Below are 20,936 nucleotides of genomic sequence, written 5' to 3' on the forward strand. Positions count from 1 at the left end.
CCGGGGAAGCTCGGCTCCCCCTCAAGGGACCCATCAGTCCTGCGGCCATCTCAGATGGCCTTGGAGCCTGCGGCCTGACTCACAGACTCTCTGTTTTGGCCTCGCTCCCTCTCCTCTGCTGGGAGTCAGCTGCCCGGCTCCACACGGGAGGGCTGGAAGGTGGCAGTGCCCTCCGGGGGCCCGCGTCCCCCTGGGCCCGCCCAGCCCCCCAGGGAGAAGTGGGGCCCTGTGAGCAGCCCTAGCCCGGTCCACGGCTTCGCTCGTCCTGCACAACCCAGGTTCTGTCCCTGACCCAGGAACGAAGCCAATGGCTGTCCCTGTACCCTCCAGTTCCCGCTCAGCCTCCTGCCCCAGCTGTCACCTGGCTGCCCACAGGTGTGGAGGGCCCCGCAGTGCTCCCCATCTCCTCGGACCGCGGTCTGACTCCTGGGCGCAGGCGGGGGGTGTCCCGACGTGGCCTGACGGCTGGCAGCCCCCCCCCGCCCCCCACAGGACAGGTCACACTCCAGCACTCCCTCGCCCGGGGCCTGCTCGGCTCAGATCCCCCCTCACCTTGCCCCAGGCAGCCGCCAGCCAGCTGCAGCTGGCTCACGGTTGATTTCCATCCTAGGAGGCTCCCAGCTGGGGTCACCTGAAGAGGGGCGAGATGGCACCCCACCCCCCGGGCGCTGCCTGGACGCCTCTGACTCCTCACATCGGGGCATTGGGGCCCGGCCGACGCCCTGGCGGATCCGAAGGTGAGTGGCGGGGACCGAGACAGGCCGCAGCTGTCTGGCGGTGACTCACTGCTGGCGGCGTGATTGGGAACACATGTCCGCGTGGGTCCGGTACTCAGAGCCGAGGGGTTGTTGCCGGGGAGCAGCGTGGGGCGCGGTCAGCGGCGGGCCCCCCGGGGACCCTGTCACTGTCTGCACCTTGAGCTCCTCAACTCTGGCCATGTTCCTACTCGCTACTTTGAAAACAACTTTTTATTATGAAGACGTCCACATATTTGCAGGGAGAGGGAACAGAATGATGCTCACTCGTGCACCTATGAGTCCGACTTCTAGAACAGTGGGCTCATGTAAGTCTGTCTCACCCACTCCTGCCCCTAACAGGTTATTCTGAAGCAAATCCCAGACCTCAAAGTTCCATGTAAATATTGAACTAACAGTTTTTTTTTTTTTGAAGGTTTACCCTCTTCTGGGTACAGAAGGATGTTCCTTATTTTATGAGGGTTTATCTGAGCACGTGACCTTTTCCTTAGGGAAAAACCCAGTCTCCAGGATCCGATAACCGGGGTCTGACGCCCATCACCAGCTGCGTCTCTCGCGCGTGATAGCTCGGCCTCCTTGTTTGTAAAACAGGGTCCCACTCGTGGTGCGATCCAGGGGAACTTGCAGGCAGGGGCGCAGCGCATGGCAGGTGCCGGACGATGGTGGCTACGGAGGGGCCAAGAAACCCGGCAGGTGGCACGGCGAGGAAGCAGCCGGAGCCAGGAGTCAAACCCCCAGCGCCGGCCCCCCAACCAGTGACCATTTCCCAGCAGCCACGTGTCTAATCGGCATGTGTTTTAGGGGGCACCCAACCTCTGCTGCCCGGCGGCTTCCGGTCGTGATCCGGAGGGTCCCCGGCCCTGAACCCACCCCTGGGACATCAGCACAGGAGACATGTCCGGTCCCAGGAAAGTATTTCCTTCAATAACTCAAGGCCCATGAGGAGCAGCAGCAGAGGGGGGTCTCCCACCCAACGGGAGGCGAGAGGACGAGCCGAGGCAGGTAAGGGCGGATCTTCCCACCTGGGGACAGGTACCGTTGGTGTAAGCCCGTCTGGGTCTTTGAGTTGAGGGGAGTGAACACCCAGACAAGGCGGTTTAAAGTGGGTGTCACTCGAAGGATTTGGGGAATGTCGCGTGACTGACGCCCACGAGGCGCGGCTGGGCGCCAGGAGTGGAGAGTCGCGGGCGGCCTTCCCCGAGCTCCTTGCGCTGCCCCGACTCGTCCGCACGTCTGGCCTCCGCCACGCGCCTCTCTCTGTCTTCCTCTTCACGCTTTCTGCGTGTCTGCGCAGCCCAGCCTGGCCGTGCCCCCTGCCAGCCCTCTTAGCTCAGACGCCCCCTCCGCCAGGTCACCCTTCTCTGGGGCCACATCCTCGTGAGCGCAGACATGACGGGCCAGTCGGGAGGAGGGGACTATCCACGGCCGTGGTCAGCGGCACCAGCTGGATAGTCAGGGCCTGGGGTGTGAAGGACAGGCCGGCACAGAAGGGGATGGAGGGCGGAGTCCCCGCAAGGAGTCCCGTGGAGTAGGGGGGCAGTAGGGCCCTTGACTGCCTGACCATGAGAACTTCGTACGCTTTGAGCCCCTCCGCAATGGGGGGAGGCAGTCCGGGTCCGGGCCTCCGGAGGGCCCGCCACCCGCCCCGGTGTGATGGCCATGCGCCATCGGCTTTGGGGAGGCTCGGTCCACCCGAAGGGTCCCGTAGGGCCCACCCCCAGCCCTTGTGACCTCTCAGACCTCGACGGGGGAAGGAGCCCGCATCGAGAGGACGCAGCCCGAGCTCTGGCCTTCTCCATGCCCATGTCTGTTGGCAGCTGCGGAGGGAAGCGGCCACTCCAGGCTTGGACGTCGCCCGGAAGGCATGTCTGGGGCTGCTACTCTCTAATCGGCTGCCAAAGAAAATATTTTTGGTAGGTTTCTTGTGAGCTGAGAATGAAAACACAACCCCCAGCAGGATGAGTGAGGGGAGGGAGGCCTGCCTTCCTCCAAGAGCCCAGAAGGTACTTGGGGATGACGTCACTCAGGCACAGTGGGGCGACCGGTCCCCGGTGGCCAAGACGGGGCCAGGTGAGCAGAGGAGCCAAGGGTGGGCGAGGCCTGGGCCGGGGGGCAGACCATGGGGTTGTTGGAAACGTGTAGGCTCTTAAAAGGCAGACGAGATGACTCAGGCTGAACTGACGTACTCCCCGAAAGGAATGTGCTAGAAACGAGCTCCTAAGGCAGACGGCATGAGCTCTAGCTTAAAATAAACAAACAGAAAAACAACGAAAACTTCTGAAAGTACAGAATCCAGGTTAGGTTTGGAAAGTTCAGATAAACGAGGAGAAAAAATACATAACCGATATTCCTACAGAGAGAATCATACTCATAATGTGCATCCAGCCTCCGTTTTTTAATTTGTATAATCGCACACATGCACACACACACGCACGCACGCACGCACGCACGCACACACACACACACACACACACACGCAGATAATTTTGCAAGGCTGTTTTGTAGCTTGCTCCCTCTGACTCAGGGAGGCGTCATGCACATCTTGTCCATGTCATTACATCGCTTCTGGCAACGCCGCTTTTAACATCTGCATGGCGTTCCTGGCGCAAGCGGTCCCCAGGAGGCAGGAGAACGGTTGCCAATGGCAGCTCCAGCCTGGATGGTCCTCACAGCTCCCGGTCCCAAAGAGCAAGCAGGTGATCTCAGCCGTTACTATGGCAAAACACTCGAAGACGGCTCTGATTGGCCAGGCGCGGATAGCCCATCCTCGAGCCAGTCGCTGCGACCGGCAGGATTGAGGGCTTTGATTGGCCAGGTCTGAGCCACATGCCCATCCTGTAGCCAGGGGGAGGCTGAAGGAAGGGATGCTGAGCAGACTAGAAGCATCGAGCCCCACCCCCCACCCCCCGACCGCAAACCAACAGGAACTCTACAGATAGGTGCAGAGGGAATGTCTACTCAGGGAGTGGAGCCAAGACTAATGAACTGTGAAGTGTGGCCCTTCCCTGAAGAGGCTAACGATTTGGGGGAGACCCCGACACAGGCAAAACCCAGTTAAAGAAGGGCTATGTGCCAAAAATGAGGCAAACACGGTGGGAGGACTTTGTTGCAAGACAGACCTGGGTTCGAGGGCCATTTCCAACGTGACCTTGGCCAGTCTCTGCACTTCTCTGGACTTGAGTGCCAACATCCACCAAACCGGATAGTAATATCAACTATACACGGTGAGCGAGAAGTCCATCTGTTGACCCAAGAGCCCACTTTGGAGCCTGGCACATAGTAGGTGCTTGGGTGGCACATAGTGGGTGCTTGGCGGATGGTAGTTAGTAGTAGTATTTGTGGGGAAAAGGGAGAGATCATGATGCACGGCCCTGCTGCAGCTTGGTAAAGGCTCCGATGTGAACGGCCACTTCACTGTAGCTAAATGTGCTGTATCCACATGATTTGGCCACCAAAAAATAGAAGGAAGCACTCGGTTTGACTCTGCCCCATAAGGCATCTACTGAAGCTTGGTGTGATGGCGGCAAGTCCCACACAGGAAGTGACGGCCTCTCAAAGGCGGAGAGCTCCAGGGCCAGCCCAAGTTCCAGAGGAGGGCACACAGATGGCCGCCCCGAGACGTGACCTCACAACGGGCCACCCCAGTACCACGCAGGAGCACCCCATGCCCCCTGCCCGCACGCACGCGGAGCTGCACCGCGCTGAGGAGCTCACCCACAGATCAGCGCCGTGGTCCCCAGACTTCCTCTTGGGACGCAGGTCCAAAACCTCTGTTGATCTCCTTGATGTGACACTGACTCCTTCCTCTGACAGGCCACCCCCAGGCCCCAGCTGCTTGGGGGAGGAGTGCCCAGCGCGGACCCACCCCCTAAAGGGACCACCGCGGGTACCCTGCGAGAGAGACGCCGGAAGTCGCTTTTTGCTCAACACAAACACAAATCTTAAGGGTCGAGCTCGATACGGCCTTGAAAAGTGAACACACTCGCACCCCCGCTGTCCACAGCGAGAACCGGAGAGTCACCAGCGCCACCTCCCAGGTGTCCCCTCCTGGGCGCTCCCCCCACGCGGACCTCAGCCCTACCTGCTAGCGCTGGGGACTCCCTCTGCCAGGCTCTATCTGTGGTCATACCATCCTAAACGCACAACCCCACATCCCAAAACCCTGTCCAGTCGTTTTTGAAAAGACGATTTTACTTCTATAGAAATCACAGTCACTGCTTAGTTTGGGTTAAGCTTTTAACTTCTTGCCAAGCAGTTTGTCCGCATTGATCTGTATCGTGGCGACCACCTCAGAGGAACAGGTACCAGGTGCAGCAATCGTGTCTGCTGACACTGCTTAGCATCTAGAGGAATCACCGGAATCCGGGCTGACGACCCCTGTTGCTTTCTGGCGAGGCAGCCCGGGACAGACGCAAGAGCCAGGAGAAATGTAAAGAAGGTTCTAGGATGGTGAGAACATCCCGGAGACCGTGGGCGCCAGTGAGCAAGGAAGCCGCCTCCCCTGCCGATGGCCGCGCGGCCCCCCGCACCCCCGAGCCGGCACGCCCCGGGGATCTGCCTCGGGTCCCAGGGATGAGACGTTTAAACCGTATCCCTCCCTCCCTCACACCTGTCAAGCTGGTGTTTCAGGTGCAGTGGAAGCAAATCCAGCAGAGATCCCACGTCAGAACACGGGCCAGCTTTCCAGAAAAGTCACTACGTCACCCTCATTTTGCCCCTTTCTCACAGACAGGGGAGGAGGGGTGCCCACCACCGTTGGGGGGCACTGGCCTTAGGACTAGGGCTGCAGCCCGCTGCTCCGAAGAAAGGGCTCTGGGCCCAGGGGCCAGACGTGGCGGGAAGGCCGCGCGGAGCGAGCTGGCCGGCTCACTTTCCCCGGAAACACTCCTGAACGCACATCTACTGCTCTTTGGAGGGGGTCTTTCATCGTGCTCGGCAAAGCGGCACGTGCCGAGCCTCCCGCACGGGACTGGGCGCGTGGGAGGTATCGTGCTTGTGGAAAATTAACCTTGAACAAAGAAGACGAGAAAGGCTGCGTGTCTGGGCTGAGGCTTTTGCAGGAACGAGGCTGAGTTCATCGCCGTGAAATGTGCTGATGGCATAAAGCCCCGAGGTGCGCCTCCTTCCGGCCGGAGGCTGGACCGCTGCTTGCCACGAAGGCCCCAAGGCTCGCAGGGGCCCCGCCGCGGCCCGGCTGCTCCAGCAAAAAGTGACTCGCCTGCCTCTCTCCCTGTCTTTCTTTCAACAGACCTGCATCTTGGGGGATGCACGTGGATTCTGCGTTTGGGCTTTGAAATCAGGGGGTGAATGAATGCCACCAGGGAAGACGGCAGAGGAGAGAGGGGTTTATGGTATAAACACCCACGAGTTATCGAAGAACGGCTACACCTGGTCTCGTTCATTTTTCTCTCCAAGTATGATTCAAAACAAATGACCACAAAAATGGACCATCGCTTGTGCCAGGCCCCGGGGACAGAGAAAGGCGCGAGGCCTGGTCCCTGCTCCGAAGTTGTCTAATCAAGTAGACAGACATAGAGACGATCCCCATGAGGAAATGGGAAAACTATCACAATAGCCTCCTGCTACCGGGTAAGCCGTTATACGTGACTGTGCACCAAACCCACGCAGTCTTAAGCGGCAACGTCGATCCACTGGCCTCCCGTACTGCAGACTCCCCGGCGAGAGCGGACGTGGCCATGTCCGGTCCGGGCCTTCGTGCCTCTGCTCCTTCCTCCAATCGGATTGCCGCGTGCACACGACACAGCTGGGAATGCAACCAGGACGAACGGGCTACGCGTTTCCACAGCCGAGTTTCTTTCTTCCGCCGCGGACCAGGAGTCCTGAACTTTGCTACGGAGCGGTCAGTAGAGTAGCCGTCTTGAAATGGGTCCTCCAGGCCCCAGGCGAGATGGCCCGGCTGGTGAGGCCATGTGGAGCAGGGATAAACCGTGCTTGCTGAATCCTGCCCAAATCGCAGATTTATAAGCAACATAGAAGGTGCAGTCGCTAAGTGTGGGGGCGGTTTGTTCTACAGAAGTAGGTCCCGAGAGCAGGAGTTCTGGAAAAGAGGTTCGCTCTGCCGTCGAGACGTCACGGCGGGTGGTCGGAGCCGCGGCAGCTGCCTTGGCGCCATGAGGCAAGCCTGCGCGAGGATAAAGTGGCTGCTTCCGAAGGTGGGAAGGAGGGGCGGCCCTGAACCTGGTCCTCGGGCCGCGGCCGGGCCGCTGGCTCGGCCGTCCACGCAGCCTGCCCGCTTCTGCACTCCCAGGCGACATGCACGAAATCACCCTCTCCAGACCCGCAGCCTTTCTGAGTCGGATTTGTCACTCACGACCAAAAGCACCCTCGCTAATACATCCACTGCCACTAACAGGGAGTCACCGTCCGGTGTCGAGCAGAGGACAGTGTCTCGATGAGGTGGTGCTTAGCACGAGGCTGGTGGCTCCGCGGGACAGGCCCGGGGAGAGCTGGGAGGCGCAGAGGCCATTCGTTCAGGAGGCTGCAGCGAAACTTCCGGGCAGGAGGAGGGGAGGGTCCAGGCGGCCGGTCTGGAGTCGGGCACGGCCGAGGGCCCGTTCGCAGGTGCCACACTCGGTATGACAGGTGGTACTAACGCGGCCTCGGCTGGGTGATGAACGGGATGCGCGATTCACTGCCGGACGCGACTCCAGGCTGTCCCTCTCCCCAGCTCCACTGCCACGGGGACTGGACCCTCCTTCTCCTGCGTGCTCACCGTCCGGCTGCGGTGGGGGCTGGAGCGCGCACGGATTCAGAAAAGGCCCCCCGGGGAGGTGGCAGCCTCTCGGCCCAGTGGCCACACAGCTCGCCCACTGTCCACTGCCTCTGCATCAACGACCCTCCCTGCTCGGGCCCGCTGTCCTTCCTACATTCCCTCTTGGCCGGTCCCCACCCAGGCTGACCTCAGCCCGTCCCACCCTCGGAAGCAAGGACGCCCTCCCCACCGCGCCCCTTCGCACAGCTGGTAGTCGTTACTCGGCCCCCGGATGTTTACCACTGGTCTGGGCTGCGATTTCTCTCCTCCAGCAGTGCAGATTCTTAAAGGGGCGCCACTGGACCCCTCCTGCCGGGCCTGGGGGGGCCTCTCCCCTGGATGCCTCCCCAGTGCGGAGGGCAGGTGTCGGGGTAGGGACGGCGAGGGCCAGCCGGCCGAGGACTGCCTCGGTGGTCAGCTCTGGGGTCGTGGTGGCCAGGCCACCCTGACTTTCTGGTGGAGGGGATACCTAGCTGGCCTCCTCTTCCTCCTTGGAGAAGATGCCGAGACCGCCTTCTCAGGGTGCACCATGCCAAGGCCCTCCCGGCCGGGTCCCCTCCGCGTGAACACACGCAGGCGCCCCACAGCCCAGAAACACCCCCCGCCCCCGTGCCAAAATGAAGAAAATCTTCCTGAAAGAGCTGAGGCTTCTCAGCATTTCAGAAACCCTCTGACTTTGCATGAGGCCAGGCAGGCTGCCCAAGAGACCCGCCAAGGTCAGGGGAAGCTGCCCAGCCGATTGTGTGGTCAGCGGCAAGCCCTCCTGGCTAGGTCCCAGGCTGCAGAGGAGGACAGTGCGGTCCCGCCCCGGCTGGGGCCTGCCCGGCTGTAGCTGGGCTCGGTGGGCGGGCCCTGTTCTCCTCCCGTCCCCTCTGAACCACCTTTTGAGTCAGATCCACCTGGAGCTGCGGTCCCCTTGCTTATCTGGCGGTAGCTGTGCGCGCCCAGCAGGTGAGGGGGCTCCAGGGTAAGCCCAGGGCGAGCAGGGCCCGGTCGGTTTAAGAGCTTTCCACCGGGCAAGGGGTTCCCCTGCGCCCCCTGGGGAAATTTATTTCGTAGGCAAACCGCCCTCCACGACGAGGGGGTGCGAGGGAGGCCGACGAAGGCCTCCCCTGAGAATCGCGTCTCTTCCCAGGCTTGGAAAGGGCCCCAGTGGCGAAGCAGGGAGAGGAGAGAGCCACCAGCGCCAGGAGATGACGGAGGTCAGAGGCAGCCCTGGCCACACCATCACGCCCCCTGAGTCTTTGTGTTGCCAGGGCAACGCTCCGGCTACCCGGCCCTGCACGGGGTCTGCTGGGGCTGCGGCGAGGCCTCCTGCACGTGGCTTCGTAGGAGGGGCTCGAGCTGGCGTGATGCGGGACGGCCGCTCTGCACACCACACACACAGGGTCGCGATGAGTCGCCCACGCTCGGCACCCCTGCCCGGCCCGCCTGCCTGCGGGCGAGGTCCCCGAGAAGCAGGCCAGGCCGCCTCCGCCCCCAGCGGTGGCGACCACCCGCTCAGACGCCTGCCTTCTCCCGCCCAGCCCCCGCTCGCCCCCCACCCCCACCGCAGCCCAGAGGGGACAGGGTCCAGGGAGCCAGCATGGAGCTGTGGCACCCGGACTGGGCCACCTCAGACGCCTGTGTGAGGTTTTCTCCCTGGTCCCCGGCACGGGAGCCTCTGAAACCTCCGGGCTTCCCCGGTGACTGGGGTGACTGGGGTGACATGGGCGTCTTTGCGTAATGACCCCTCCTGGCCATGCTAACGCCGTGGCTCTTGTTGGGTGGGGGCTGGCGGCCAGAGGACTCACCCACGCGGCTGGGATCTTGGACCTCTCCGCCCCACCGCGACCCCAGTGGGTGGCCAGTGACTTAGCTGATCACGTGAGGCTGTGAACTCTGATGCACGCCTCCGGCGAGGGCGCACGCAGGGCTGGGAGCTGCGGGGCCAGGTCCTCGACCTTTCCTGCATTTTGGGGCCGCCACAGGCTTGGCTCTGAGCTCCTGGCACTCCCCACCCCCCACCCCAGAAACATCCTTTCAGATCGGAAGGTCAGCGGCTGCCATGTCAGACCTCCTCTGTCCAGCTCTCACTGAGGCCCAGGGCTGGCCACCTTCGCTGGGGCCACGTGGGTGGGGTGCAAGGAGGTCCCCTGGAGTCACCGGCACTTCAGGGAGGCAGGGGCGTGTTGGTGCCGTGGGGACCGGAGCGGCGGGGAGCGGAGTGGCACTGGAGACCTCACGTGGCCCGAGGGACAGTGATTCCAGTGTGTGAGGGCCCCCACGAATTCCCTCCCCCAACAGGAGCCCTGACTCGGGTCACAGGCTCCTCGCCCCCAGCCAAGTGCACCCCAAACAGTAACGGTGGCAGAGAGGATGGGGCCCCTGGCGCCTCCCTGGGATCCCCCAGGGGTGCTCAAAATGCACAAGGGCACAGGAGTGACTGGGGCAGGAGGGGGAGCCGTGGACGGAAGGGGTCAGACGGAGGAGGAGTGACAGCGAGACTCGGGGAGAGGACGAGATGGGCGTCTTGGAATGCTCGCTGTGGACCAGGACACCGAGGTCCCGTGACTGTCCGCCAGGGAGCCCCCGGCAGCACAGGCTCTCACCCTGCGGGGGTCAGGGAGGCTGCTCTGGAGTGTCACTCTGGCCCCTCTCCAGCTCCGGGGGCCTTGGTGGCGGGGAGGGCGGCTTTGCGAGGCCGACGTGAGCCGACATCTCCTCAAGAGCCCTTCTCTGGCCCTTCGAGGCGCCCAGGGGGAGCAGGCGGCTCCCAACGGCAGTGGCTCGTGGTGACGCCTTCTGCCCAAGGAATCGACGCTTACTGTGGATTTGGGTGGCCCTCGCCGGGCGCCCTCCGGCTCCCAATGCTACTCACGGTGGCCGCCCCCAGCTCGTGCAGGCGCCGAGGCCCCGGACTTCACTGCGTAGCTCACGACACCTGGGCGGCTTGCGTATAGGACGAACCCTACGGCCCTGGCTGACAATGACCTGCATCAATGGACTATTAGGCAATCCTGGAACCACCCCATTTCCAGAGTCCTTAATAAACCGTTTAATGCCCTCTCCCCCAAAACGACCCAGACAAACAGTAGCCCAGCCAACCCCGCCCTCCGCCCGAGGCTCGCGTGGGCCTCCTCTGCCGGGACGCAGAGCAGGGCGGGCGGAGGCCGGGCAGCACGTCCGGGCGCTCAGGGACAGGCGTCACGCTTCCGGCGCCTGGCCCTCTGGGCCCTGCTGGTTTAGAGGTTGCACACCCAAGAGGTTTTACACTAAGAGGCACCTGCACGGCCCGCCGGCTGGAGGCCGAGACCGGAGGCCGAGACCGGAGGCCGAGACCGGCAGCTAGCCCGTCGGGCGTCCCGCACCCTTGGCCAAGCCCCTGGGCAGAGAAGGAAGGGTGAGGGCCGCGTGGGCGGGCCGGCCCCGACTGTCGGGGGACAGGGCTGCTGCTCGAAGGTGCAGGTGGGCGGAAGGATGGAAGGATGGACGGAAGGCGCTCGAGCGGTCCCTCGGGGCGTCTCCGCACAGCTCCCTCTTGGGCAGGGGGCGCAGGGCCCGGGCTCTCGGGAAGGAAGGTGCTGGCTCTCTGGCCAGGCCCCGGGCCTGTGCCGCGGGCCGGGGACCTCGGAGCAGGCGGGAGGGACACTGCGTGCTTCGGCGAGACGGCGATGTCGCCTTCGCGGTGTCTGCGGCATCTCTGAACAGGGCGAACACACCCTTTCGCTTTCTTCCTTCACCCACAGAAGAGGCGCGAGGCCGGGCCTGGGGCGGGTGTGGAGTGTGGGGCTGGGGGGCCTGGGGCTCCCTCCGGGACGGGGCGACGCTGGGCCGGGTCGGGCGGAGGGTTCCCGTCCCGGCTTTTGTTTCCGCAGTGGGGGCGGGAAGAAGCGTGTGTGGCCGGGCCGCTGCCGCCCGGGCCACCCGGCGCCTGAACCTCCCTCCCATCGGGTCGGCCTTGTGCCGCCTCCCCTGCCCGAGGCCAAAACAGTCCAGATGCTTGTTCTCTCAGCCCAGGGCCAGGAGCGGCAGGCACGTGGCCTGCGCTCGGCCAACCAGACGCCTCTGCCGGGACCCTGCGCCTGGGCGTGTATCGTGTATCCAGAGGAGCAAGGCCGGCTGACTCCAGCCCCTGCCCTCGGTGGGGGAGCCCTTCCTACAGGGCGTCCCCATGGGACCCCAGGCTTGGTCCTCCTGCCTCTGCCTCAGTTCTGTGGGTCACCGAGCATCCTTCTGGCACACTCGCCTTCTCCCTGGAAAGACACTGTGGGTGTCTTTTGTGGTCGAGCACCTTGCTGGCGGGGCATCAGCTTGCTTCCGAGGACTCGTTCTCACGAGCGGCGCCGCCGTGACGATCTGCCCCGTCCCTGTGCGCAGGTCCAAGGCTCACCTGCTCCTCCTGCCCCCCCGGAACACGCCCCCCTCCCATCTGCCACAGGCCTGTGCGCCCCGGTCTCCATTCCCCGCAGAGCCCCGGCTGGAGGCGTTCCCGCCTGTGCGCCCCCCCACACGGCCTCTGGCTCCCTCCCCCGCTCTCCCAGTTTTAATCGCCCAGTGTGTGTTGACTTGCGATCACCGTCCCGCCCGTTAGACTGTGGCTTGGTGGGGACAGGCAGGGACTGTGTCTGCTCGGCCGCCAGAGCTCAGGGCCCAGCCCACCCGACGTCCGACCTCAGAATGGGCTAAGTCACCCCTTCTGCATGAACGAGGGGACTGGGGAACCACAATGCAATTTTAATGATCTCCGACAAGGGACAACAGAGGCCTGGGAAGGCGAGAGGCGGCTCGGGAAGCTCAGCGGCCGCTGTGCTCACGGCCGACAGAGCCAGCTGGGTGGGGGAGGCGGCCGGGGCTGCGCAGCCTCGGGGTGAGCACTCGCTGAAACCTTCCAGCAGCTTCTTCGGGCTCGAGAGATCCATGGGAGCAGCGGGGACATCTGGTGGCCGGCCGTGGGAGGCTCAGCTCCCGCTGGCGGGGAGGCGCCCCCTTCCTCCCCCGTGCTCCTGCCGCCGTGGCCCCCCAGCCTCCTGGCTAGTCCACGCCTGAGGAGTTGGTCAGGTAGAAGGGGCGGATGACCGCGCGGAAGCTGCCGAAGGACCCCACCGGGCACGGGAAGAAGGAGGCGCTCCGGGAACCGTTGGTTTCCAGGGCGCTGGGAATGATGGCCTTCGGGCCCCGGAAAGTGGCCACGTGGGCCACGAAGCGCCCCCCGCAGATCATCAGGGCTTTGTTCTCGTAGCCGAGGGTGCCATCCGAGTAGCCGGACTTAGAGAGGCCCAGGATGGGGAGCTCGTCCGAGGAGCACGAGAAGCCAGAGTTCCAGCAGCTCTGGACGGAGGACAGGTAGGCGAGAGTCCAGGACACCAGCTTGGCCTGGAAGAGGAAGCTGGGGTGCGCCGGGGTCTGGAAGGACTGGCGGGGGTCATACCAGTAGTAGGAGGAGGCCCGATAGTCCCTGGTCACGGAGGCGCTCCAGGTCGGCGCAGTGTAGAGCCGGGGCTGGTAGGCGTCCTCGGTGAAGTTCACGGCTCCGTGCCGGGCCAGCAGCTGGGCGGGCACAGTGTGGAACTCCAGGGCCTGCAGGATCTTCTCCTGGAAGAGCGCCCGGTGGCTCCGGTACAGAGACAGGTTGAACTGCAGCTGGAAGAGGTCCTCAGGCAGGATCATGGGGAACCGGACCGCCCCCACCAAGCCCTCCATCTCCTTGTGGGTGGCGAGCTCCTCCCAGCTCCAGGCCTCCACGGCCTTCAGCAGCACCAGCTCGCTGGACACGGCCAGGTCGCTCCTGGACAGCAGGGCCTGGAGCAGGGTGGGGGTGACGCTCGGCCAGGCCGTGGCCCCCGTCAGGGCCTCGAAGTTCCAGGCCAGGAACTGCAGGCAGATGGCCTCCAGCCTGGGGTCCTGCGTGGCCAGCGCGTAGGCGTGGAGGTCCAGGGCCGTCTGGAAGGACAGGTCCTGGGGGATGAGCATGGCAAAGAGGTGTGCGCAGTAGCCCTGCAGCCGCTCGGCCCCGTAGGCGGAGGCCAGCTTGTGGAGACACTTCACCGACGACAGCGAGATGTCGATCCTTCGCGAGTAGAAGTACCTGGGGCCAGGGCGAGAGCCGGGCGTCCGGTCACACGCCGTCCACCCCCAATTTATCTTTGGTCAACCCACAATCCAACCTCGAGTTCGCCAAGAGCCACATGCACTGACGACAACCAGGCGGGTCCCAGGGTCGCGGAGGTCAGCTCCTCGCTCAGCCAGGGGGCGGGGGCCCCGCCAGCTCTGTCACCGTCACCGTCATCGTCGTCATCATCATCGTCGTCATTGTCATCGCCTTCGCCTTCGCTGGTGTCTGAGCCCAACCCCTGCTGCCTGGGCTGCAGGACCTGCCGGGTCCCTCCTTCCCGCCACCGCACCCCTGGACAGACCCCTCGGTCGCCTGCGGGGTGCTCACGGGTGCCCCTGCAGCCTCAGCGTCTGTCCCGTGCCAGCACCACTTCCTGTCTGCCTCCCCTGCCCTCCGAGCCCATGCGGGTGACACCCGGTCTGTGTCGCTCGCCGCGTGAGACCGCACACCGCCAGGCACGGCTCCGCTGCGTGAACACGCGTGTGGCGGGAGCCGGCCGGCCGCCATCTCCCGGGGGGGGGAGGGGTCCGCCGTCAGGGACCCGAAGCCTCCCCTCGGCCACAGGGCCTCGGAGCCGGGGGCGCCTCGAGTGCCGGGCCTGCCGCCCACCACGACCGTCCGGAAGCGGAGCCAGGACCCTGCCCCGCGGCCTCAGCGGCCGCGCAGAAGCCAACCCTCGCGTCTGGGACGCCCGCTGTCAGTCGTGAACTCGGGGACATGAAGGGCACCTCTGCCCTCCGGCCTGCTGCCCACTGGGTCCGTTTCCACTGACCACGGGAGGCTTGCCCGGGAGGCTCGCCCCGGGACACAGCGCCAAGGGCTGCAGGTGGCGGCTGACGGGAGGAGGGAGGGTCCTGTGGAATGCTGTCACCGGCTGTTAATTCTCATGTCAGGTTTCCAGGCTGCTGCTGGCTGTGCAGCCCCCACCCCAGCCAGGTCTCCCGCCTCCCACCTCAGGCAGGCACCCGAGTGGGTGGGAACAGGGGTCACAATCGTCCTTCGGCCCTGCCTACCTTCAGGGGAGAAAACACCCTGAAAGGTGGAGAAAAGGACCAACGGCCGGTCAGGGAGGCCCGGAGTTACTGGTCCAGAGAAGCCGCGGGAACGGCGGAGCAGGCGGCGGCTGACGGACAGCAGGCGCTGCCTGTGGCCCCCGGGCGGGCAGAGGGAGGGCGGAGGGACTGTGGGGTGGGTGGCTCCAATGGGGCGGGGTCTCCTGAGGCCTCCTGGGGGCGGGGGGCAGGAGCCCAGGACTCCCCGCTCGGGGCAGCCTCTCTGCCCACACAGAGAGACAGAGAGACAGCGCGAGCCAGCGCGAGGTGGACACTCCGGCGCAACCTTGGGCTTTGCCGGGGCCGGGGGGGCTGACCGGGCACCCGCCTCGCTCCAGGACGCGTCCCAGAAACTAACTCTACCTGGACGGCACAGGCTAGCGGCCAGGTTCTTCTACTTGGCTGGACAGAAACCGTTTTAATCTGTTTTAATTGCCGTCTGTGCTCCCGAGTGTCCCCGCGGGGGGATAAAGCTCCGGGCCGTGAGAATGATGAAGAAGTTCCCAGCACGCGACTTTCTTTCCTTACGCCGATGCTCTCAGAACACCAGCCCCCCGGGGCCCTGTGGTGACTCGGTGGACACCCCCGGCAGGCCGTCTGGCACCGAGCTCTGGGGATGCTGCCTAGTCCCCAGTCCCCGGCCCCGAGGATGCTCACCTGATCACGTCTCTGACAAGCGGCAGGCACTCGGCGTCCGTCTCCAGGGTGACTGTGCTGCCCGGCTCCCTCCACAGGGCCTGGGCCTCGGGGTTGCTGGACAGGATCAGGCTGTGGCTGCAGATGCTCAGGTCCTCGTTGTCTTTCGCCTTCACCCTGATGGACAGGTCACAGCCCTTCTGGCTGTCAAAGATCTGCTCGAGAGCCATGGGGATCTCGCTGGACAGGTCAAGGGTGTAGACGCCTCTGGTTTCTAAGAAGGGGCGGAGGGAGGCACCACATTGAGGGACAAGGCTCATGGGCCTGCATCAGGCCAGCCGCTCACTTGCTGTGACCCGGAAGTACTTTCTTTCCCTGGAGTCAGTTTCTTCCCTTAAATTATGGCCTCTGTTCTTGCCTTATCTACTCGGAAAGCCCCCTGGGAAGACGAGGGAAGAACTACCCTGGAAGACAGGGTGTCCTGGTCCTTCCGTGGCCCAGAGGGCCCCCCCCACAAATCCACACCGATCAGGCAACCCTGGTTAGCTCATTGGTTCTACCAAACTCAGGAAACAACTCCAGGTAGGAGTTTGGAGACGCTGGCTTGCTGGGCCTGAGGCCCCGTCCTTCTAAAATTCTGAACAATCAATTGATTGATCACCCAGATGCTGCCTTTTGTACCCCGAGCCTTCGCCCTGCATTGAGGGAGCTGTGGCAACGCAATGCTAAGCTCTGGGTTCTCGGCGACCTCTCAGGTGATGGGGGTGGTTCACAGGGACACACATTCCCTCCTCTGCCCCCTCCCAAAGCCACGCTGGGGACTAAACCCATCCGTTCCAGCCCAGACTCGGGAGCCTCCTGGGCCTCTACCGTCTCCACCGGGCTCCTGCCAGAGGCACCTCAGCCCTGCACCCCGCTCCTGACCCTGCACCCGGGCCCCGGCCCTGCACCCCGGCCCCGGCCCTGCACCCGGGCCCCCAACCCTGCACCTGGCCCTGCACCCCAGCCCCGGCCCTGCACCCCACCCCCGGCCCTGCACCCCGGCCCCGGCCCTGCACCCCACCCCCAGCCCAGGTGCACCCAGCCTCCGCAGCACACGCCCTTCGCACGCTGCTGTCCTTGTGCGAGCCCCTGATTCCCCGGCGCAGCCCAGGCCCTCTGTGCGAGGCCAGGAAGAAACCAGAAGTGGACGTGAGAGCAAAGGACAGCAGGAACACTGGACGCAGGACCGAAGGGCCAGAGCTGCCGGGCTTCGGTCGGCGGCGAGGGGAGGGCTGGGCTGCTGGTCACCAGGCCCCCCTGCCATCGAGAAACGCCCCCGGCACGTCCGCTCGGAGCACGTGGGGCACTGTGTTGGGGGGGCGGGGGGGATGAGCAGCGACAGGGCGTGGGCAGCTGAGAGAAGCCTGCGGCTGCGGCGAGCGTTCGGAGCGCGGCTCGGCGCCCGTCGTTGGGGCGAACGGCGTGCATCACCTGCGCGCCTGTGCTCAGGTGTGTCACCTGCTTGTGCGCCGGGAGGGGCCGGGGGCGGGCGTGACTACCGCCCGGCCCGTGGGGATCGGCCCCCAGGACCCCAGGACCTTGGCGCCAGGGCAGGGCGGGGGCTCCGGGGCGGGACACGCCCCACCCACCGTTGCTGCAGACGACGCCGGCGTCCTGATTGTGTCTGCAGTTGCTCTTCAGCCAGCCCAGGGACGTGCAGTTGGCCAGCGAGGGCTCCGTCCCCGTGCACTCCACCTCGTCCAGCATGACAGGGCCCGATCCTGGAGGGACGACAGGGAGGCCGGAGACTGGGGCGGGGGCGGCGGGGGCTCTCAGCCGCAGCGAGCCGGCGCTGCGAACAGGGCTGTCCCGCGAGGAGCCGGCGAGGACGGCCGGCGTTGTGGCTGGCAGCCCTGCCTGGCGCGGCTTCGCTCCGCACGGCCCCCCCGGGGGTGTTCCCGCGTGGGTGCGCGTGTGTGTCTGCAACCAGATGCGATCGGCTGGCTTCTCGGGTGGGGGCTCGGGTTTATTATTGCAGCTTCGTCCCCTGAACTGGCCCGCCTTCCCACAAGGCCTGTGCTTCGGGGCCGAGCTGCTGAGAATCTGGGTGTTCCCTCCATGGGACACAGGCCCAGGGGCCGCTCACCGCGCCCAGCCCTGCGTGAGTGAGCTGGGCCAGCAGAGCCTGGCCGGCCGGCACAGGCTGCAGCGCCGCTCAGGACGAGGCAGAGGGCACGCCGTGCACACCTCTCAGGCGACAGTCCCCTCCTGGGGCTGGCCGGGGTGGGGACCCGCAGGCCTACCTGGCCCAAAGGCAGCTCCGCCCAGAGCCTCGGTGGCGTTCTTGAACCCCAGGCCCCGGCAGACGACGCTGGCGTCCAGCAGGTCCCACAGGTTGTCACACACCGTCCCCCACTGGCCTCCGTAGAAGATCTCCACGCGGCCCTGGTTGGCGGCGTCCCCGTCGGCCAGCCGCATGTCCCCATCTTGCACGCCTGCAGGGCTCCCGGGCGAACACAGAGTGAGCAGGGGCGCGGGTCGGGCACCTGGGCCGGTACCTGGGCCTGCACCCGGGGCAGCAGCCCCGACAGCCCCACACTTCTCCGGAGCCATGTGCTCAAGTGGGGGCAGTCAGTCAAGCTCGCCCAAGTAGGGGTGACTTCTGGATAAACACCCTGAACCACCCCCTCCATCCCCCCGGGGCTGCCCGCTGGGGAGGGGCGGGAGATGCACACAGAGCCCGCCCCCGCTCCCCCCCGCCCCCCCCTCCCCGCCACTGCCCCGCAGCCAGAGGCAAACGGGCCTGTTCTTGCCCCTCACGCTGGAGCCCTTCGCTCCATTCACGGAGAAGGGGCGGGGAACGCTGAGGGACCCCAGCACCTGAGAGAGGGAAGGACAGGAGAGGGGTGAGGCCAGAGACGCCGCCTGAGCATGTCTGCACTGGGGGCAGCCTGTGCACCCCAGCGAGGACCCCTGGGAGGAGTGCAGGCAACGCCTGGGGCAGTGGGCTCAGGGACCCCCAGAAACACAGGCCAACTACGCCAGGTGCAGAGAGGGAGCAGGGACTCAGCCCGCCGACTCCCCTGGCCCAGCCCCTGCCAGAGCTGACAGCGCAGCGGGCAATCCTCAGTTGGGGCGCAGCAGGTTTCTGTGGGGTCACCGGGAAGAGGAAGGCCTCCTGGGCCCCGAGGGGTATAGAGCAGAGGGACAGGCGTCAGAAACTCTGGAAGTTGGGCCATGCCTAGGGGGTGCCAGCGAGTGGCCCCTGAAGGCCCTGGAGCTCAGCCCTCTGGGACTGGACAGGATGGAGACTCCCTTAGTACTCCCCTAGGACCTAAGGTCACGGGACTTGGGACGACCGGGGCTTCAAGCTGGAGAGGAAACCAGAGCTCACCCTGGCGGCCCTGCGCCGGACAAGGCCCTGCCCGCGTCCCCGTGAGGCAGGGTCCAGCCTGCAGGGCACGGGGGCCACAGCCACCCTGACGCTGCCTTCGGGACGCCCGCCAATCCCGGGGCTCAGCTCACCGCGAGTCCCTGCGAATAGCAGCCACATCCAAAGCAGCCCGGGGAGGGCCATGGCCGGCTCAGCAGCCCCTCGGCCTGCAGCAGAAGGAGGGATCAGTGAGCCAGGGAGCCCAGCCTGACAGGCCCAGGGCTGTCTGCCCCGCACTCTTCAGACTCTGCCTGCAGAGGGGAGGGGGGAGGGAGGAGGGAGGAGGGAGGAGGGAGGGAGGGCAGAGGGCCTGAGGGCGGGGCTCCATCTCCTGGGCAGCCCAGGGAGAGCCCTGGGAGGCAGGCCGTGCAGCTGGGTGGGGGTGGGGAGGACGCGCTAAGCAGGCTCGGTGCCCACCTGGTGCTGACACCTCGGAGCTCAGTGCCTGAGAGGCTCGGAGAAGCTGGGGTCACCAAGGCCGCTCGGCCAGTCAGGATTTCCTGGGGCGGGGAGCAGGGGGCAGCCTCACAGCTTTTGCCTGGAGCGCTTCCCTCTGTGCAACTCGGGCTGCCGGCTCCACCCCCCGCCCCCGCCCCCGCCCTCCCCCCCAACATCCTGCAGCCCCTGTTCTTCTCCCTTAGTAGGAACCCGTGACCCGGCAGCACTCCCGGGGGGCCAGCGTGTGGGGACAGGCCGCTGTGGTGGGCACCCCTACTGGTCAGAGCCCGGCGACCCCGAGGCAGCACCCCGGCTCTGCACTGATGCCCCCGGGGCTCCTGGGCACACTGGCTGGGGGAGCCGGGGCTGAATGGCTTCCGTGCAGGAGGCCCACATGCACAGCTCCGGACGCCTCGCCCGAGTCTCAGGAAACACCTTGCGGGCACAGGAGCCTGGAAGCCCAGGGGCCCTGGCCCGTCACATGCCCAGAAGCCCGGGGACCCTGGCCTGTCACACGCCTGGTGAGGGCAGGTGCAGGTTGGCAGCCCTCTCTCCACTGTGCCCACCCCAGGCAATTCTGGAGACGGGCGACCAAGAGCCCTGCGTGCCGGGTCCTGCCTGGGTTTTGGCACTGGCAGGCCTGCGTCCTGGGACAGACACCCCCAGTCCCAGGCAAACCAGGACGGTAGGTCAGCCTTTGTACTCCTTAGGAAGCCACAGCCTCGCCCCAGGACAGGAGCTCAGGCCCTGGAGAAATGGCCAGTCGCGCACCCGGTGCAGGTATACAAATGTCGCTGCCCTTGGGGTCACCATGGCTGCCTGCTTTTGCCGGGCTCCCTCACATGGGAAGTTGGGACAGGGCCGCCCGCCCGTGGCCCGTATGGTGCCTTTGTGCAAGTCAGAAAAAGGTGCTCCTCCTCCGGGTGGGTTCAGGCCGGGACAGGTGCACACGGACCAGAGCGAGGGGCCTGGGCGAATTCTCAGCCTGCTCGCCCCTTCGCCCGGTGTCCTTGCCCACTGTCCACAGAGCCCTGAGGACCTGGGAGCAGCCGTGACGGCCCCTGGGCCCGGGGGAGCACCAATGCCCAGCTGGGTGCAAACAGGGAGGCTGGGCCCCACCACATGAGAGGGACGCACTTGAGGGCACGCCGTAGAGCTTACCTGCCTGACACGATCCTGAAAATGGCCCTGGGGCCTCCGGCTTCCTGGCTTCCTGCTGCAGGGCCCTCTGCAGACTGAGTTCAGGCCAGAGAACCTACTCCCAGGGTGGAGCGTGGTCAGGCTGGTCCCAGATAATGCTTCAGAAATTTCGATTTTCAGAAATCACATGATGCAAACTTCTTCTGGGATTGGCTCCCCACAGGCTCCTGGAGAACCCCCTCCTTTCTCTTGGCTCTGACTGTGGGCGTTGGGGACGACAGCTGCCCAAGGAGGCCATCTAGCTGACGACAACCAGAGCAAGGTGGCTGATAGAGACACTGGGCTTAAACAAACATCCAAGCCGGGCCCGCCCAGGGCGTGGACAGGGCAGGGCAGGGCGCAGGGGAGGTGGGGTCTGCATCGGACTGTGCCCCGGGGGGCTCCTGCTGAGCAACTTGGGCCTTTTCCTGGACCAGCAAGCGGGCCAGCTGGGGTGGTCGCTCAGGTACGCGTCCACCTTGCTTAAGATTCTGACATGCCTGCCTGGACCGAGGGCTCCGCCCCATAAGGCCGCACGGACCCATTGGGCCCCGACACGCCCAGACATGCCCAGGTATGAAGCCGGTGAGTGGAA

General features: G+C 65.2%; 2 protein-coding genes across 8 annotated transcripts; one reads left to right on the plus strand and one right to left on the minus strand.

The window, feature by feature from the left end:
- The first annotated feature begins 247 nt into the window (after positions 1–247).
- On the plus strand, positions 248–10,556 carry LOC118603982 (atherin-like). Of its 5 annotated transcripts, XM_036223568.1 has the most exons (4): positions 248–737; positions 1,557–1,757; positions 2,494–2,668; positions 8,663–10,556. In XM_036223568.1, exons 2-4 carry the CDS (start codon positions 1,694–1,696, stop codon positions 9,156–9,158), a joined length of 735 nt encoding a protein of 244 aa, XP_036079461.1. In that variant the 5' UTR covers positions 248–737; positions 1,557–1,693; the 3' UTR covers positions 9,159–10,556. The 5 variants fall into 5 exon arrangements, 2 of the variants coding, with proteins under 2 accessions (XP_036079461.1, XP_036079460.1); XR_004951563.1 differs by having other exon boundaries at positions 2,573–10,556; XR_004951564.1 differs by lacking the exon at positions 2,494–2,668.
- Positions 10,557–12,223: 1,667 nt separating this feature from the next.
- LOC107510070 (galectin 3 binding protein) lies at positions 12,224–20,538 on the minus strand. Of its 3 annotated transcripts, XM_016143250.2 has the most exons (7): positions 20,324–20,538; positions 19,142–19,224; positions 18,817–18,891; positions 17,595–17,786; positions 16,941–17,072; positions 15,331–15,583; positions 12,224–13,594 (listed from the first exon to the last, which is right to left on the minus strand). In XM_016143250.2, exons 3-7 carry the CDS (start codon positions 18,866–18,868, stop codon positions 12,541–12,543), a joined length of 1,683 nt encoding a protein of 560 aa, XP_015998736.2. In that variant the 5' UTR covers positions 18,869–18,891; positions 19,142–19,224; positions 20,324–20,538; the 3' UTR covers positions 12,224–12,540. The 3 variants fall into 3 exon arrangements, with proteins under 3 accessions (XP_015998736.2, XP_015998735.2, XP_015998737.2); XM_016143249.2 differs by lacking the exon at positions 19,142–19,224; XM_016143251.2 differs by lacking the exon at positions 19,142–19,224 and having other exon boundaries at positions 18,817–18,975.
- Positions 20,539–20,936: the final 398 nt, after the last annotated feature.

This window comes from Rousettus aegyptiacus, unplaced genomic scaffold (genome assembly GCF_014176215.1).
Source record: "Rousettus aegyptiacus isolate mRouAeg1 unplaced genomic scaffold, mRouAeg1.p scaffold_m13_p_6, whole genome shotgun sequence".
Lineage (NCBI taxonomy): Eukaryota > Metazoa > Chordata > Mammalia > Chiroptera > Pteropodidae > Rousettus > Rousettus aegyptiacus.

Bases quoted from the DNA above. Each gene is read 5' to 3' on its own strand.
- LOC107510070 (XM_016143249.2), bottom strand. From the start codon at position 18,868: ATGGCCCTCCCCGGGCTGCTTTGGATGTGGCTGCTATTCGCAGGGACT. The intron at 17,073-17,594 runs GTAGGCCTGCGG...TCGTCCCTCCAG, and splicing joins CGGAGCTGCCTTTGGGCCAG to GATCGGGCCCTGTCATGCTG. The intron at 15,584-16,940 runs GTGGGTGGGGCG...GCCCCTTCTTAG, and splicing joins CGGCGTCGTCTGCAGCAACG to AAACCAGAGGCGTCTACACC.
- LOC118603982 (XM_036223567.1), top strand. From the start codon at position 2,409: ATGGCCATGCGCCATCGGCTTTGGGGAGGCTCGGTCCACCCGAAGGGT. The intron at 2,669-8,662 runs GTAGGTTTCTTG...GTCTCTTCCCAG, and splicing joins TGCCAAAGAAAATATTTTTG to GCTTGGAAAGGGCCCCAGTG.